Source organism: Bufo gargarizans, chromosome 1 (genome assembly GCF_014858855.1).
Source record: "Bufo gargarizans isolate SCDJY-AF-19 chromosome 1, ASM1485885v1, whole genome shotgun sequence".
NCBI classification, from domain to species: domain Eukaryota; kingdom Metazoa; phylum Chordata; class Amphibia; order Anura; family Bufonidae; genus Bufo; species Bufo gargarizans.
In genome coordinates, this window is record NC_058080.1 from 598,635,874 (window position 1) to 598,651,294 (window position 15,421).

A 15,421-nucleotide genomic window follows, 5' to 3' on the forward strand; every position below is an offset into this window, starting at 1 on the left:
TTTTAGCTTTATTTAGCCTGAGCTACATAGTAATCATTACCTATGTGCCTTTTGCTAGGCTGTCTTTTCTAGCCTGAGCTATATAGTGATCATCACCCATGTGCCTTCTTTAGGGTGAGTGATACATATGGGGGATACATGGAATCCTGTCAATGTGGCACCCATGCTCCTAAGTGTGGACATTTGGGTTTCTGAGTAGACAATGGGTTCCATCTTTGATAGAGTGCTCTATATATATATATATATATATATATATATATATATATATATATATATATCTCACAGTCCCTTATTGGGATTCATGATATTGTTTACCTCCTTTGTTAATTAGCCATGATTGTAAATACAGAGTAAGGTGTGCCTACTGACTCTATGCCATTTTGAATGCTCTATGGCGCGCTGATTGTATTAACATCGGAGCACTGCTGTTTGATTAAATTTGCTCACCACGAATGGGAGGGGAGCGCTTGTATCCCGCAGCGCTGCTGCCCTCCCCCTCGTTTGAATATCCGTCCTCCTCGATGTGATACGAAGAGGGAGGAATATCTCCTCCCTCACGCCGCCTCCCTCTATCACATGGTACGCACATCATCGAGCCTCATGCATCGTCATGGGGCTTGGCGGTCATGTGATGCTTTGGGGGAGGAGACGGCGGTCGCTGTGCATTGCCGGGTTAGTCACATGACCCGGTCACATGTGAAAGTCAGCTGACCGCTGAGGAGGCGGGCTGACGTGTTCGGCGTTTGCTTCAAAAAGGTGCCATTTCACATGTGGCATTGTTGCTGCAACAACACAACCTGCATCCGTGTGGACCGAGACATGGGAGGCATGAGATAAGTAACATGTTAATGAATGCACCACTGTAAAGAGGCCCATCTCCCCACAGCATGTTACTCAATGCACTGTTAATCAGCTGAAAGAGGTGATTCTCAAATTTATCATCACCTCCGGAAACTGACCATTAGGTCCCCCGATGAGTTGGATCTACGTCCAACGAAAAGCGTTGGGAGGCAATTTAGGACATTATAGTGCTCATCTTAATCATCAACACATTGGTGACAGGGCCCTCCACCACAGCAGGACTAATCTGGGCAGTCTCCATTGCTGCGCAGGGACAGGGAGGGTCTTATAGGTGTTCACTGGTCAGCTGGGTCATTTGGAAGTGCCTTGCCACCTCAAGATACATCCAGTATAGGGTGAGACTAGACTTCAGAGACCCAGTATTAGTCTCCCCATCCCCAGCTCTGGGTCACCAATCGTGCAGCGTTATGGTGTATATTGCATATATTTAGGGATTTAACTGATCAAAATAAATGTTATGTTTTATGGTATCTCAGACTATATACAGTTGCAAGAAAAAGTATGTAAATCCCTTTAGAATGATATGGATTTCTGCACAAATTGGTCATAAAATGTGATCCGATCTTCATCTAAGTCACAACAATAGACAATCACAGTCTGCTTAAACTAATAACACACACAGAATTAAATGTTACCATGTTTTTATTGAAAACCCCATGTAAACATTCACAGTGCAGGTGGAAAAAGTATGTGAACCCCTAGACTAATGACATTTCCAAGAGCTAATTTCCAAATTTTGAGGTGGCAATGGGAAACCAGTGAAGTGACTGGCACAGACTAGTAGCATCAGTGTAGTGGTTGGATGGATAGATGAGCCTGGCTGCAACATTTAGAACAGACTGAAGGGGGTAGAGTTTAGTGAGAGGGAGACCGATTAGTTCTGCATTGCAGTAGTCTAGATGAGAATGAATCAAGGCAACAACAAGAAAAGGGCGTATTCTGGCAATTTTATTCTTGAGGTGCAGATGACAAGAGCGTGTAAGTGATTGAATATGGGAAACAAAGGAAAGATCAGAGTCAAAAGTGGCCTCAAGACAGCGGGCATGTTGCACAGGAGATATGATAGTGCTGCAGACCGAAATTGAAATATTAGGTTTAGGCGAGTTAGTAGATGGGGGAATGACAAGAAGTTCCGTTTTTTGAGAGGTTCTGTTTTAGATACAGAGAGGACATGATGTTAGATATAGCTGCCAGACAATTACTGGTGTTTCGGAGTAAGGCAGGGGTGATGTCAGGGGATGATAGTCGTCAGCATAGAGATGGTATCGAAAGCCAAATCTACTAATAGTCTGTCCGATGGGGGCTGTGTAGAGGGAGAAGAGTAGAGAACCTAATACTGAGCCCCGAGGAACTCCAACATGAAGAGGAAGAGAAGAGCCAGCGAATGATACACTAAAGGAGCAGCCAGAGAGATAGGAAGAGAACCAAGAGAGAGCAGTGTCCTTAAGGCCAATTGAGTGGAGCATGGTGAGGAGGAGTTTATGGTCAACGGTATTGGTATTAAACGCAGCAGAGAGATCCAGCAGAATCAGTAGAGAATAGTCACCATTTCTTTTTGCTGTTAGGAGATCGTTAGACACTTTCGTAAGAGAGAGGTTAAAAATTGTAGTTAGGTGATGACAGCCGGGGAGAGGGACTAGAGGAGGTGTAATGGAATAGGACCAATGCTATAGGTCATGGGTCGAGAAGAAGAGAGAAGCCTAGAGACTTCTTCCTCTGTTATAGGGTCAAAAGAGGAGAGAGAGCATGTGGAGAAATCGGAGGGAGGAGGATTGAAATTATTTGGGGATTGGTAGATTATTTCCTGCCGAATACTGCCAATCTACTCATGCTCTCCGTTCTGTTAGCGACCTAAGATTAATAACCTCCATAATTCGTACCTCTCACTCCTGTCTTCAAGACTTTTCTCGAGCTGCACATACTCTCTGGAATACTCTGCCCCGGAATACTAGGTCAATTCACAACTGCTCCACCTTCAAACGTGCCTTAAAAACACATCTTTTCAGGCAGGCTTATCAAGCTACCTAAAATGATTTTTCCCACACTAAACCTTTCCCCCACCAACTCCTCTGGCCTAAACTCAATCCTCTAGTAGTCCCGAAGGAGATCGGCCGGCACCACTCCTGTCAGTTCAATAATGGCTCAAATCCTACTTATCACAATCAACTACCTTATGTGTCATCCCCCAATTCCTCATAGATTGTAAGCTCTTGCGAGCAGGGCCCTGACTCCTAGTGTTTCAGTTGCATATTATCCAGTTATTTTTGTTTTGTATATGAACCCTATGAACTTGTAAAGCACTGCAGAATATGGTGGCGCTATATAAATACATTTTATTATTATCAGGATATGCTGGGCAGTGAATATGTGATTTTTTTTTTTTTCTCAGCAATTTCTCATTAGTGATAAGTCACTTATCGCTCAATGCAAAGGACAACTATCCGGGACAAGAAATCGCCCAATTGCAATTTTTTTTAAAAAATTAGCAAATTTCTACATTTCTATTTCTCTACTTTTAAAATACATAGTAATACCTCCAAAAATAGTCATTACATTCCCCATATGTCTGCTTCATGTTTGGATCATTTGAAAATGACATTCTATTTTTTGGGGGACGTTAGAAGGCTTAGAAGTCTAGAAGCAAATCTTAAAATTTTAAAGAAAATTTCCAAAACCCAGTTCTTTAAGGAGTTATGAAGTCACTTTGTGGGGCTTACATATTAGAAACCACCTATAAATCACACCATTTTAGAAACTACAGAGTGGAAGGAGCACCATATTTTGGAAACTACACCCCCATAAGGAATCTTTCAAGGTGTGTAGTGAGCACTTTGACCTCAAAGGTGTTTCCTAGAATTAGGAAACACTCGGCAGTGAAAATGAAAAATTGCATTTGTTAAATGATTTCACAGCACACATTTGTAAATAAAGAAAAACTACTAGCAGACCCCAATTTTTCACTTTCACAAGAGGTTAAAAGGAGAAAATGCACCCCAGTATGTGTTCCCCATTTTCTCCCCATTCAGGAAACACCCCATCTATATGCTTGTAGCCTGCTGTATGAGCGCACAGCAGGCAACAGCTAAATACGAATTTGGCAGGCCTGAATTGGGAGACATGGATTTTAGGTGCCATGTCGCATTAAAAAAATTCCTGAGGTCCCCATAAATTAAAAACACCAAGAAGTGACCCCATTTGGGAAAGTGCACCCCCGTACAAACATTGGAAAGGGCACTTTTGACCTAACAGTTGTTTCACAGAAATAAATATGTAGTGGTTGGTGGAAAGTGGATCTGTAAGCTATGCGGACTCAGAGATATGAGGTGGTAAAACTACAGGGTACATCAAGGATGAAATTAAATTAATACTCCATGGATGAGTGGTAGATTTGAAAACACTCCTGCATGCACAGGTTTTTCAGGGCAGGTTTCGCAGTGGTAAATGGTGTCTTTCCTTATTCCCCTTTTGGAACACACCCTGCATCTTTTTTGGGTCCTTCCCTTCCTTGCAGTCTGGGGGACCTGAAAAATGTTGCCCTGGTACAACACGGGCACAATGACTTCTTGAAGTACTGGAACCCTCCCTGGCCTGGCTTTGAAAAATTAGGGCCTTGATAATCACCTCTTAGAACTAAAGGAAAGTTCCTGTGTGACCTGCAGATTGAAATAGCACGTACACATTGCACATTGCTATCTGTACAATGTGTACGGACAGCTTTTTGTACCACACTTTCGTTTTTCATGTGGCACTGTAGGGTTTAAGAAGTTGATCTGAAAGATCCACCCGCCCATGTGCCTGTTGTAGTCAAGGATACAAACTGGTTTGGGGTAGTGGTTGTGGTACCTTGTACAGGAGCACCCATTCTCAGTGGTTGGCTTACCAGGGATCTAGGGAGGCCTCTCTGATTTTTGCACACTGTGCCGCAAGCAACAGTACCTCTGGCAGTTAGGGACATGAATAGGGGTATGCTGGTATAATAGTTATCCACATAGAGGTGGTAATCCTTATCCAGCAGTGGGTAAAGTAAGTCCCACATGATCTTCCCACTAACATTCTGGTGCTCTATCCGGGAATCTTTCCCTTCGTAAATGCGGAACTTGTGGGTGTACCCCGAACTAATCTCACAAAGTTTGTATATTTTTATGCCATACCTTGGCCATTTGCTAGGCAGGTACTGGAGAAATCTAATCCTCCCTTTGAAAAGTAATAGGGACTCATCTACAAAGTAATAGGGACTCATCTACACAGACATTTTTATCTGGGTTGTACACCTCAGCAAACCTTGTGTTAAAGTGGTCAATAACAGGCCTAACCTTGAACAGACGGTCAAATGTCCAGGCTGTTTTGCGGTGGGCACTGTGCATTGTCGTTGTAGTGTAGGAATTTCAGAATTGACTCAAATCGCTTCCGGTTAGTGGTCTTACAGTAAATTGGAGTCTGGTAGGAAATGTCCGAACTCCAATATTGTCTAATGATTGGATTCTTTACAACACCCCTATGCAGCACGAGTCCCCAAAACTTCATCATCTCTGCTGCACTTACTGGGGTCCAACCTAGGGGTCTAGTGTATGCCAATGTAGGGCTCTGAGCAATGGATTGTTGGGCGTATAAGTTGGTTTGGGCCACCATTAAATTTACAAAATTTTCAGAGTAGAAGATTTCAAAAAAATCTAGTTCAGTGAAGCCCGCACAGTCTATCTGTATTCCGGAGCGGCCCTCAAAATCCGAACAATTATAATTTTGTAAAAACACGTGTTTTATTTCTGCAAGTAGTATATTATAATAATAACTATATCAGTTTGGTATCATCATAATTATACTGACCCATGTAATTTTTTTTCATTTATTTTAGGCTCTTATAGATTTTTAATTTATCTTTTATGCCTCCAAATTGTGCGTGGATTATATTTGAGACATAATTTCAAAATCTTCAAAGTTTAATGTTACTGTTAACAAATTTTGTATTGGTTGATAGAATTCTGCTCAGATGTTTATTCCTTTCTATTCCTCTTTCTCTCTGCTCTTACAAACAGATGTTCCATTTAAGACCTTTGAACAGAATAAAAATTTTAGCATTTCAAGCGACTAAAAAGCATTATACACCTCGGAAGGAGAAGCCAGTGCTCACTCTCTTTACAAAGGTATGTGCATGTGTTTTTTATTGTGACTTCCTTGTTAACTTGTGACCTAATGAAACCTCTTGAGATCAGCGGTATACTTTCAGTGGAGTCAGACGTCGGGGGAGGAGAGGCCAGGTGCTGAACTCCTTCTTCCCTAGTGGTTGCTGCAGGCAGACAGCGAAGCAGATTTGCCAGTGAATTTATGCCAGTTGTGCAGTGTAAATACATTGAGAAACATGATGTTCAGAATAAGCACCAGTTCCACTTTTTTATTTATTTTTTACATAGAAATCAGATAAATTACAAATTTTTTTCATTAAAAATTCCTTCTGCTTAATAGAAAAAAAGATTGTAAATTTGTCTGAAATTTTAGGCATTGCTGTTTGCGTTCTGCATTACACTCCCTTCTTGCTTTATGGGAATTACAAGAACAGCCAAGCAAGTGTGCATGATGGGAATTGTAGTTTCACAGCAGCTGCACTGCCAAAGGTTGCTGACTTGGAATGGAATAGTGTGTGTGTATGTATGTATGTATGTATGTATGTATATATATATATATATATATATATAATATACAATATACAGTACAGACCAAAAGTTTGGACACACCTTCTTATTCAAAGAGTTTTCTTTATTTTCATGACTATGAAAATTGTAGATTCACACTGAAGGCATCAAAACTATGAATTAACACATGTGGAATTATATACATAACAAAAAAGTGTGAAACAACTTAAAATATGTCATATTCTAGGTTCTTCAAAGTAGCCACCTTTTGCTTTGATTACTGCTTTGCACACTCTTTGCATTCTCTTGATGAGCTTCAAGAGGTAGTCACCTGAAATGGTCTTCCAACATTCATGAAGGAGTTCCCAGAGATGCTTAGCACTTGTTGGCCCTTTTGCCTTCACTCTGCGGTCCAGCTCACCCCAAACCATCTCAATTGGGTTCAGGTCCGGTGACTGTGGAGGCCAGGTCATCTGGCGCAGCACCCCATCACTCTCCTTCATGGTCAAATAGCCCTTACACAGCCTGGAGGTGTGTTTGGGGTCAATGTCCTGTTGAAAAATAAATGATGGTCCAACTAAACGCAAACTGGATGGAATAGCATGCCGCTGCAAGATATTGTGGTAGCCATGCTGGTTCAGTATGCCTTCAATTTTGAATAAATCCCCAACAGTGTCACCAGGAAAGCACCATCACACCTCCTCCTCCATGCTTCACGGTGGGAACCAGGCATGTAGAGTCCATCCGTTCACCTTTTCTGCGTCGCACAAAGATCTAAAAGTTGGAACCAAAGATCTAAAATTTGGACTCATCAGACCAAAGCACAGATTTCCACTGGTCTAATGTCCATTCCTTGTGTTCTTTAGCCCTAACAAGTCTCTTCTGCTTGTTGCCTGTCCTTAGCAGTGGTTTCCTAGCAGATATTCCACCATGAAGGCCTGATTCACACAGTCTCCTCCTAACAGTTGTTCTAGAGATGTGTCTGCTGCTAGAACTCTGTGTGGCATTGACCTGGTCTCTAATCTGAGCTGCTGTTAACCTGCGATTTCTGAGGCTGGTGACTCGGATGAACTTATCCTCCGCAGCAGAGGTGACTCTTGGTCTTCCTTTCCTGGGGCGGTCCGCATGTGAGCCAGTTTCTTTGTAGTGCTTGATGGTTTTTGTGACTGCACTTGGGGATACTTTCAAAGTTTTCCCAATTTTTTGGACTGACTGACCTTCATTTCTTTACGTAATGATGGCCACTCGTTTTTCTTTACTTAGCTGCTTTTTTCTTGCCATAATACAAATTCTAACAGTCTATTCAGTAGGACTATCAGCTTTGTATCCACCTGACTTCTCCACAACGCAACTGATGGTCCCAACCCCATTTATAAGGCAAGAAATACCACTTATTAAACCTGACAGGGCACACCTGTGAAGTGAAAACCATTTCAGGTGACTACCTCTTGAAGCTCATCAAGAGAATGCCAAGAGTGTGCAAAGCAGTAATCAAAGCATAAGGTGGCTACTTTGAAGAACCTAGAATATGACACATTTTCAGTTGTTTCACACTTTTTTTGTTATGTATATAATTCCACACGTGTTAATTCATAGTTTTGATGCCTTCAGTGTGAATCTACAATTTTCATAGTCATGAAAATAAAGAAAACTCTTTGAATGAGACGGTGTGTCCAAACTTTTGGTCTGTACTATATATATATATATATATACACACACACACTAGCAGAAGGACCCGGCTTCGCACGGGTATATTTAATCTATTTAATTTAATGTTTGTGTGTGTCGTTAAAAGATATTGACAGTATCCCCCATAAAAGTGACCTCTACATGACCCCGTCCCCTTAACAGTGAACTCCACCGCCCCTCACCCTATAACACTGACCCCCCCCCACAGTGCCCTGCCTCCTTAAAATGGGACCTCCACAGCAGCCCATCCCCTTAACTTTGACCTTCACAGCAGCCTGCCCCTTTTAACAGTGAGTTTCACAGCACCCCACTCCCTTGACATTGATCTCCTCAGGGGTCCGCTCCCTTAACAGTGACCCATACAGCACCCTTCCCCTTAACACTGACCTCCATAGGGGACCGTCCCCTTATCTGTGACCTCCACTGTTCCCTTCCCCCTTAACAGAGACCTCCACAGTACCGCGCTCCCTTAACAGTGACCTCGCAGCACCCTGCTGACTTAAGTGACCACCACAGCAGCTGCCCCTTTAATAGTGGCCCCTGCCACCTTAACAGTGACCTCCACAGCAGCCTGCCCCCATAGCACTCCCTACAGTATTAGAATGGATTGGCTCTGATGAGCCAAAATTATTACTTTAAGAAGTCGTGCAAGACTTTGTGTAATAACTTCGGAAATTAATTACTGTAAAAAACCTTGGTACCGAACTTGGGTTTGGTTCCAAGGTACCACTAGGAACCGAACCCGAGTTCAGTACCAAGGTTTTTTACAGTAATTAATTCCCGAAGTTATTACACAAAGTCTTGCGCGATTTCTCGAAGTAATAACTTGGGCTCATCGGAGCCAATACATTCTAATACTGTACTGAGTGCTTGCTCCGTACAGTATTACAATAAAGTGGATTCGCTCATCCCTAGTCATAATGCATCAGCAATATCTTTACTTCATGGTAAACTGTACATTTTGTGAGTCAAATTGACATTGTCAGCTCAAATATGTGTTTTGTTCTGATGTATATGATTATATGAAGTATCTTTCTTGAGTCTTGTCAGGTTTTATAAACATTTTGTTTTGAAGACTAGCACCATTCCTTGTAATAGTAGCATCTGCAAAGTTACCGTATTTAGCTTTTACTCTGTAATCTGGAGAGTTGTCAGAAGCATCCAGACTACATTAGAACAAGTGTAATAGACCATAGCCTATGAAATGCCAGTTCAGCATTGATGCACAGCTAATTGCCCAAAAGCTTATTTTTTTCCTTTGTTTTAGTTTTTTAGCCTGTGGTACAGATTATATATCTGCAGCAAGTCAATTTATGAACTTCACCCTTTTCAATTAATAAGATGACATTTGCAGCAAATCTGCAGTAAAATCCATCGGCATGTAATTCACATACATATGGATTTTCTTGTGGGTGCAGTACAGATTTTGCCACGGATCAGTGGCAAATTCTATAGTGGATTTTTCAGAGGGTTTACACCCTCTGTGTATCTTCCCTAAAACTGCTTGGTTATTTGTGGTACTTTAACCCCTTAAGGACCCAGGACGAGAATGCTCGTCCTAAATGGCCGGTACTTTGTGCCCCATGACGAGCATTCTCGTCTTGCGGTCCTTCCCCACCCCCACCATGTGCGGTGCCGCGATCACCAACACTGTTGCATTTCTTGCAACTAGCGCAACGATCCCATTAATATCTATGCGATCACCGCTACTCTATGATCCTGGGCCACCAGTGTTGCCACATAGCTGTACCCTTAGGGTACATCCACAGGGTACAGAAATATTGTTTTGCTGCAGCGAATTTTACAGTACTGACCTAGGGAATAAGAGCTAAAGAAATTTCATCAACGCACTGTGGAAGAGATCTGCACCGTTAATTGACCCACAATGCTGGTTTTAAATCTGCATCATGTCATTTTTTTGCTGTGGATTTCACCCTTTGCAATGCAGCACGTCAAATCCAAAGCAAAATCTGAATGTAAGATCCATTGTGCTTTAAAACTACACTCTACAGATATACCGTACTGCAGATTAGCGCCTGGCGGGGATGTACTAAATAGACTTGTGTATAACCAATATGTATTTAAAAGGGTTTCCCCATGACAATATGTGTCTGATTGGCAAGAGTCTGACCACTGGCCCCACAATCAGTAGAATGGGGGCCAGTGTTCCCTTGTTTTAATGGAGCAGCAGTCATACATGTGTGTCCAATGCTCCATTTAACCCTATGGTGCTGCCTGAGATGGCTGAGTACAAGTGCTTTGTGTCTGCTGCTCCATTCAAATGGGAGAACACAGACCCCTATCCTAGTGATTGACGGGGCCCCAGCGGTTGGACCCCCACAGATCAGACACTTATCCCCTATCCTGTGGATACAGCATGTGGTATATCTGACATCAACAAATCTATGTGAACAGGCTGTGTTCAGACCTGCCTTAGCCAGTCATCAGACTGTTTTCTGCCATCCATCTCTCAGACTTGCATACTGAATATATCAGAGGAAAGTTTGATACCAGTTTAGTTGTTTCTACATGCCAGGTGGGCCAAGATTAGTGGCGGGCTGAGCCGGGGGCATGGTGGCATATGCTCCCTGGGCCAATCCTTAGTAATGTTTAGGGCCGCTACCACTGGCTGCCTCTGAGGGAGATGGCAGTATATGGCGGGGCACAGGAGTCTGTGGCTCCCATCCTCGCCACTGGGCCTGAAGCCTAGGAGGAAGTAGAGGGGTTCAGGAGATCACGATGACATCACCGCGACCTCCTGCACGTGGTGTGCGGGATGACCTCATGACATTTGTGATGTCATTATGTGAGAGCCAGTGCAAGAGGATATGGTGATGTCATCGCAACAGCCTGTGCTGAGATGCGCAGAGAGCGGAATACAGGTAAGTATTTATTTATTTTTTATGTATGCTGGCTGTACTGGTGGGGGTATAGAATTATATTTACTACAAAGTGGGCCCATTTTACAGAGGATGGCATTCACTGCACTGCAGAGGGGGCCATTAATATATACTATCAGTACAGATGGGGCATTATACTACGGAGGGGGGATGAGAACATTATACATATGGGCTCTACAGGGGGCATTGTACATACGGGCACTAAGTAGTGGCACTACAGGGGGTGTTATAATACAGGGGGTACTACAGTGGGGTTTTATAAATATTGGGCTACTACAGGGGACATTATAAATACTGGGGCCGCTATATGAGGCATTATAACTACTGGGGACACTATAGGGAGCTTTACTACTACTGTAGGCTCTAAAGGGTGCCTTATAGATTGGCCTTATCACTACCATGGGCTCTAAAGAGGTGCTTTATAGGGGTCTTCTTACTGCTGCTATAGGGAGCTTTATTTCTACTAGGGGCCCTATATGGGCATTATTAATATTGGAGGTACTTTGGGGGCATTATTATTTGGCATTATATGGAGGACATTATTACTAATAGGGCTTCTATTGGGGGTACTATTACTATTGGGGCATTCTGGGAGCACTATTACTATGGGGGTACTGTAATATAGTATTGTATTAGGGAGCACAGAGGGCATAGTGTTGGGGTAGCAGCAGGATGACAATGTTGGTGCACCAGGAGGGAAAGAATGATAGAAAAGTGAGGAATCTCTGTCTGTGTGTCAAACTCTACAGAGAGAAGACATGGCTGAAATAATTTGTCATAGCGGTCTGGTCCAAATGAAGAAGGTGATAAATGAGGAGACATCAACAGAGGTATAGCTTATCTATAATTTTTACTTTATTTTTTTGCACAGCCTTTTAATGATTTAAAGCCCATTTACCTATACTGCCTTTATATGGTAGGCAGAGTTAAGTTAAAGGGATTGTCTCATCTTAGACATTGGGGGCATATCACTAGGATATGCCCCCATTGTCTTATAGGTGTGAGTCCCACCGTCAGGACCCACACCTATCTCCTAAGCCCAGCAAAGTGGTGACTGGAGGACTCTGTTCCAGCCACCACCAAGACTCTCCCCATAGAAGTGAATGGAAGAGCACCGCGCGTGACCGGCCACCTCTCCTCTCCTCTCCTCTCCTCTCCTCTCCTCTCCTCTCCTCCTCTCCTCTCCTCTCCTCCTCTCCTCTCCTCTCCTCTCCTCTCCTCTCCTCTCCTCTCCGTCCGACGGAAATAGCCAAGCCAGAGCTAAATGAATGGAGGGCAGCTGCGCATGCACAGTGCGCCCTCCATCACTTTTGGGGCTCCATTCCCGATATAAGTGCGGGTCACTGTGGTGAGACTCACACCTATCAACAATGGGGGCATATGTTAGCGATATGCCCCCATTGGCTGAGATGAGCCCCCCAGGCTAAAATTTGCCAGCCAGCCCCAGGCCAAGATAGTTAGCAATCCATTGGAAAACTTATTTTCATTTATAATATAATATAATATGAATAGAATATACACAGGAAAGTGATTAATGCTATGCCTTTGTTCACATCTTTGTCGGTAGCTCTGTTAGGAGCCTCCATCGCAGATTCTGACAAAAATATGGGACGGAACAATGCAGCGTGCTGTGCTGTTTTGTCTAGTGAAATGACTGGTTTATAGTCAGTGGGATCGGGTGCCATTTGTTTCTGTCATTAGGCGGTTTTTCCATTATTTTCCCAGAGAAGAACAGCGGAGATCTAAATGCTGCTGTGAAACCATCCCAAATTGAGCCATTTTTTTGTTGTTTACTTTTTCTGATGCAAATGAAGCTGTGAACATCAGTATTACAAATGATGATCTGTGATCCCATCTTTTAACGATCTATAAAATCAGCACTATTTTCTGGGTAACGTTCTGTCACATAATGGGTACACATGCAGAAAAAATGAGCGCCGCTGATACGTGCCTTTTGTCGGAGCAGAAGTCTGTCTCTGATGACGGCTTTGTATAAATGTGTGCTGCCAGTAGTAAATCAGATAATGCTCTTTATTTCATTCACTGAAGCAAAAGTCTCTGCATAATTTATTTTCCCTTTTTTTTTTTGTTTCTTTATACTCTTGTCATTTATACACATGACGAAAAGATTGGCTCTGCTTCTGAATACGTTCTAATCTTCTCTTGACTTATAACTGTAATGGGCTGTAATCAGAGGGAAATAAATCCGTTTTTCTCCTGTCTGAGAATGTAATTTGAATAGGCAGAGCTGCTGTAAATTGGCAATACCTGACAACATGGTATCGGATGAAAAATGAAGTTTGCAATGCTGACAACCTTTATATAATAATTTCTCTTCTGAAACACTCCATCTCTGAATGATAAACAGCCAGAAAATACTATTAAGTTCTCACCATCAAACCGCTCATCTTACTGAAGAAAATGAGCCGCCTTTTGAAAAAGTTGGAGTGAAGGTAGCAAAAAATATTCCTAAACATACATGTATGGCAAAGGAGTGTATCCCCAGGTGACATTTTACACCTATACACAGGATAAGCGATAAATGTCTGGTCGCTGGGGGCCCCACCGATCACTAGAAGCCCCCTGATCTCCCTTACTGTAGAACCACAGTGAGGAGGAGTATGAATGGAGCAGCAGTCCAGCATGTGCAGAGCTTTGCGGTTATCATAAGTGCCATACATTCTGAACGGAGCGGCAGACCACATGCTTGCCCATCACTTCCGTCAAACTACTCCTCACTAAGGCCATGCATTGAGGAGGTACAGAGTCTCTGGGCCACTGTCCTAGTGATCGGAGGGACCCCCAGCGATTAGATATTTATAACCTATCCTGTTGTAAGCTGCTGTGGTTTTTTGCAGGTGTCGGCCGTGTGCATTCTGCAATTTACGGAATGGGCGGCCCATGATAGAAATGCCTATTCTTGTCCGCAAAATGGACAAGAACAGGACATTCTATTTTTTTTTTTTTTTCGCAGGGCCACTGAACAGAGCAATGGATTAGGGCCCTCAGGGCTCATGCACACAACCGTTTTTTGGGACCCATTCACTTCAGTGAGGCCGCAAAAAAATGTTGACAGCACTCCGTGTGCTGTCTGCATCTGTTGCTCCGTTCCGTGGCCCTGGGAAAAAAAACATGTCCTAGTCTTATCCATTTTGCAGACAAGAATAGGTATTTCTATCATGGGCCACCCGTTCCGTTCTGCAAATTGCAGAATGCACTTGGCCAGCATCCATGTTTTGCGAATCCGCAATTTGCTGACCGCAAAACATGTGCATGAATCCTAAGGCCTCATTATCATTATGGAAAGATTTGTACCTGTTCTGTATTATTTTTTTTTGACTGCCACCATTTTTGGCTCACAATGACTGATGCAGAATACTGACCAATACACTGAAGTGTGAATTGGACCTTATGGTGTATTATAAAAAAAAAATATTACCAAAATAGGTAGCAAATCTTAAAGTCTGTGGACACCTTTGGGCTATATTACTCACTTTGGGTTAAAAATCATTTTTTCAGTCTCGAGTTAATATCTTCAGCTGACTTTGAGGTACAAGAGTTTAAAAAAATCTATTTGCAGACTGTCACTTCTGAGTTCCGTCAGTTGACGACTCATGTGATGCTTATCTCTGATCCTCTGAGCTCATAAACATTCACTAAGGCTGGGTTCACACCTGAGCGTATTCGATAAGCGCTTTTTACAGGCATTTGTATCGGGTGTTTTTAATGGGCGGAAACAAGCAAACGCCCATTTAGGCGCGTTCCCGCTGAAGTCTATGGGCGGGAACGCGCGACAATACGCCCCAAAGAAGCTCCTGTACTTCTTGAGGTGTAGGACGTTTTACAGCGCGTTCGTACGCGCTGTTTAATGCTCAGGTGAGAACCATGCCCATAGGGAAACATTGGTTTTTGCCTGTTGAGCGTTTTACAGCGGTTAGGAACGAACTGTAAAACGCTCAGGTGTGAACCTAGCCTAAAGCTAAACTTTTATCAAACTGATATGAATATGGTTTAAATGAGTGTCAGGAGGTCAGAGATAAGGCTTCACATGGGCCATCAACTGACAGGACTAAGAAGTGATACTCTGCAAACAGAATGACTTTTTTTTAACCCTTGAATCAAAAAAATGGCTGAACATGAAAAAATAATATTTTTAGCCCAAAGTGAGTAAAATGCAATCTTAAAAAAATTGCCCGAAGGTTTCTATAGTCTTGTGCAATAGGCCGATGCAAACCAGCGCCGATAGATGTGTTTGTCTATTGGCGCTGGTCTTCAGTCGGCGCAGGCGCACTGAGAGGAGGATGCTCCCTCGGCCGCTCCTTCCTCAGTGCGCCTGCGCCGATG

At 42.9% G+C, this 15,421-nt stretch overlaps 1 protein-coding gene across 4 annotated transcripts in view; it reads left to right on the forward strand.

The window, feature by feature from the left end:
• Window positions 1-15,421, forward strand: part of C1H5orf63 (chromosome 1 C5orf63 homolog) — a 92,014-nt gene that overhangs the window by 36,169 nt on the left and 40,424 nt on the right. For all 4 annotated transcript variants that reach the window (XM_044291039.1, XM_044291046.1, XM_044291053.1 and 1 more), the window contains exon 2: window positions 5,895-6,002. In XM_044291039.1, the coding sequence (XP_044146974.1) occupies window positions 5,895-6,002 (108 nt within the window). The remainder of the gene's footprint in view (window positions 1-5,894; window positions 6,003-15,421) is intronic.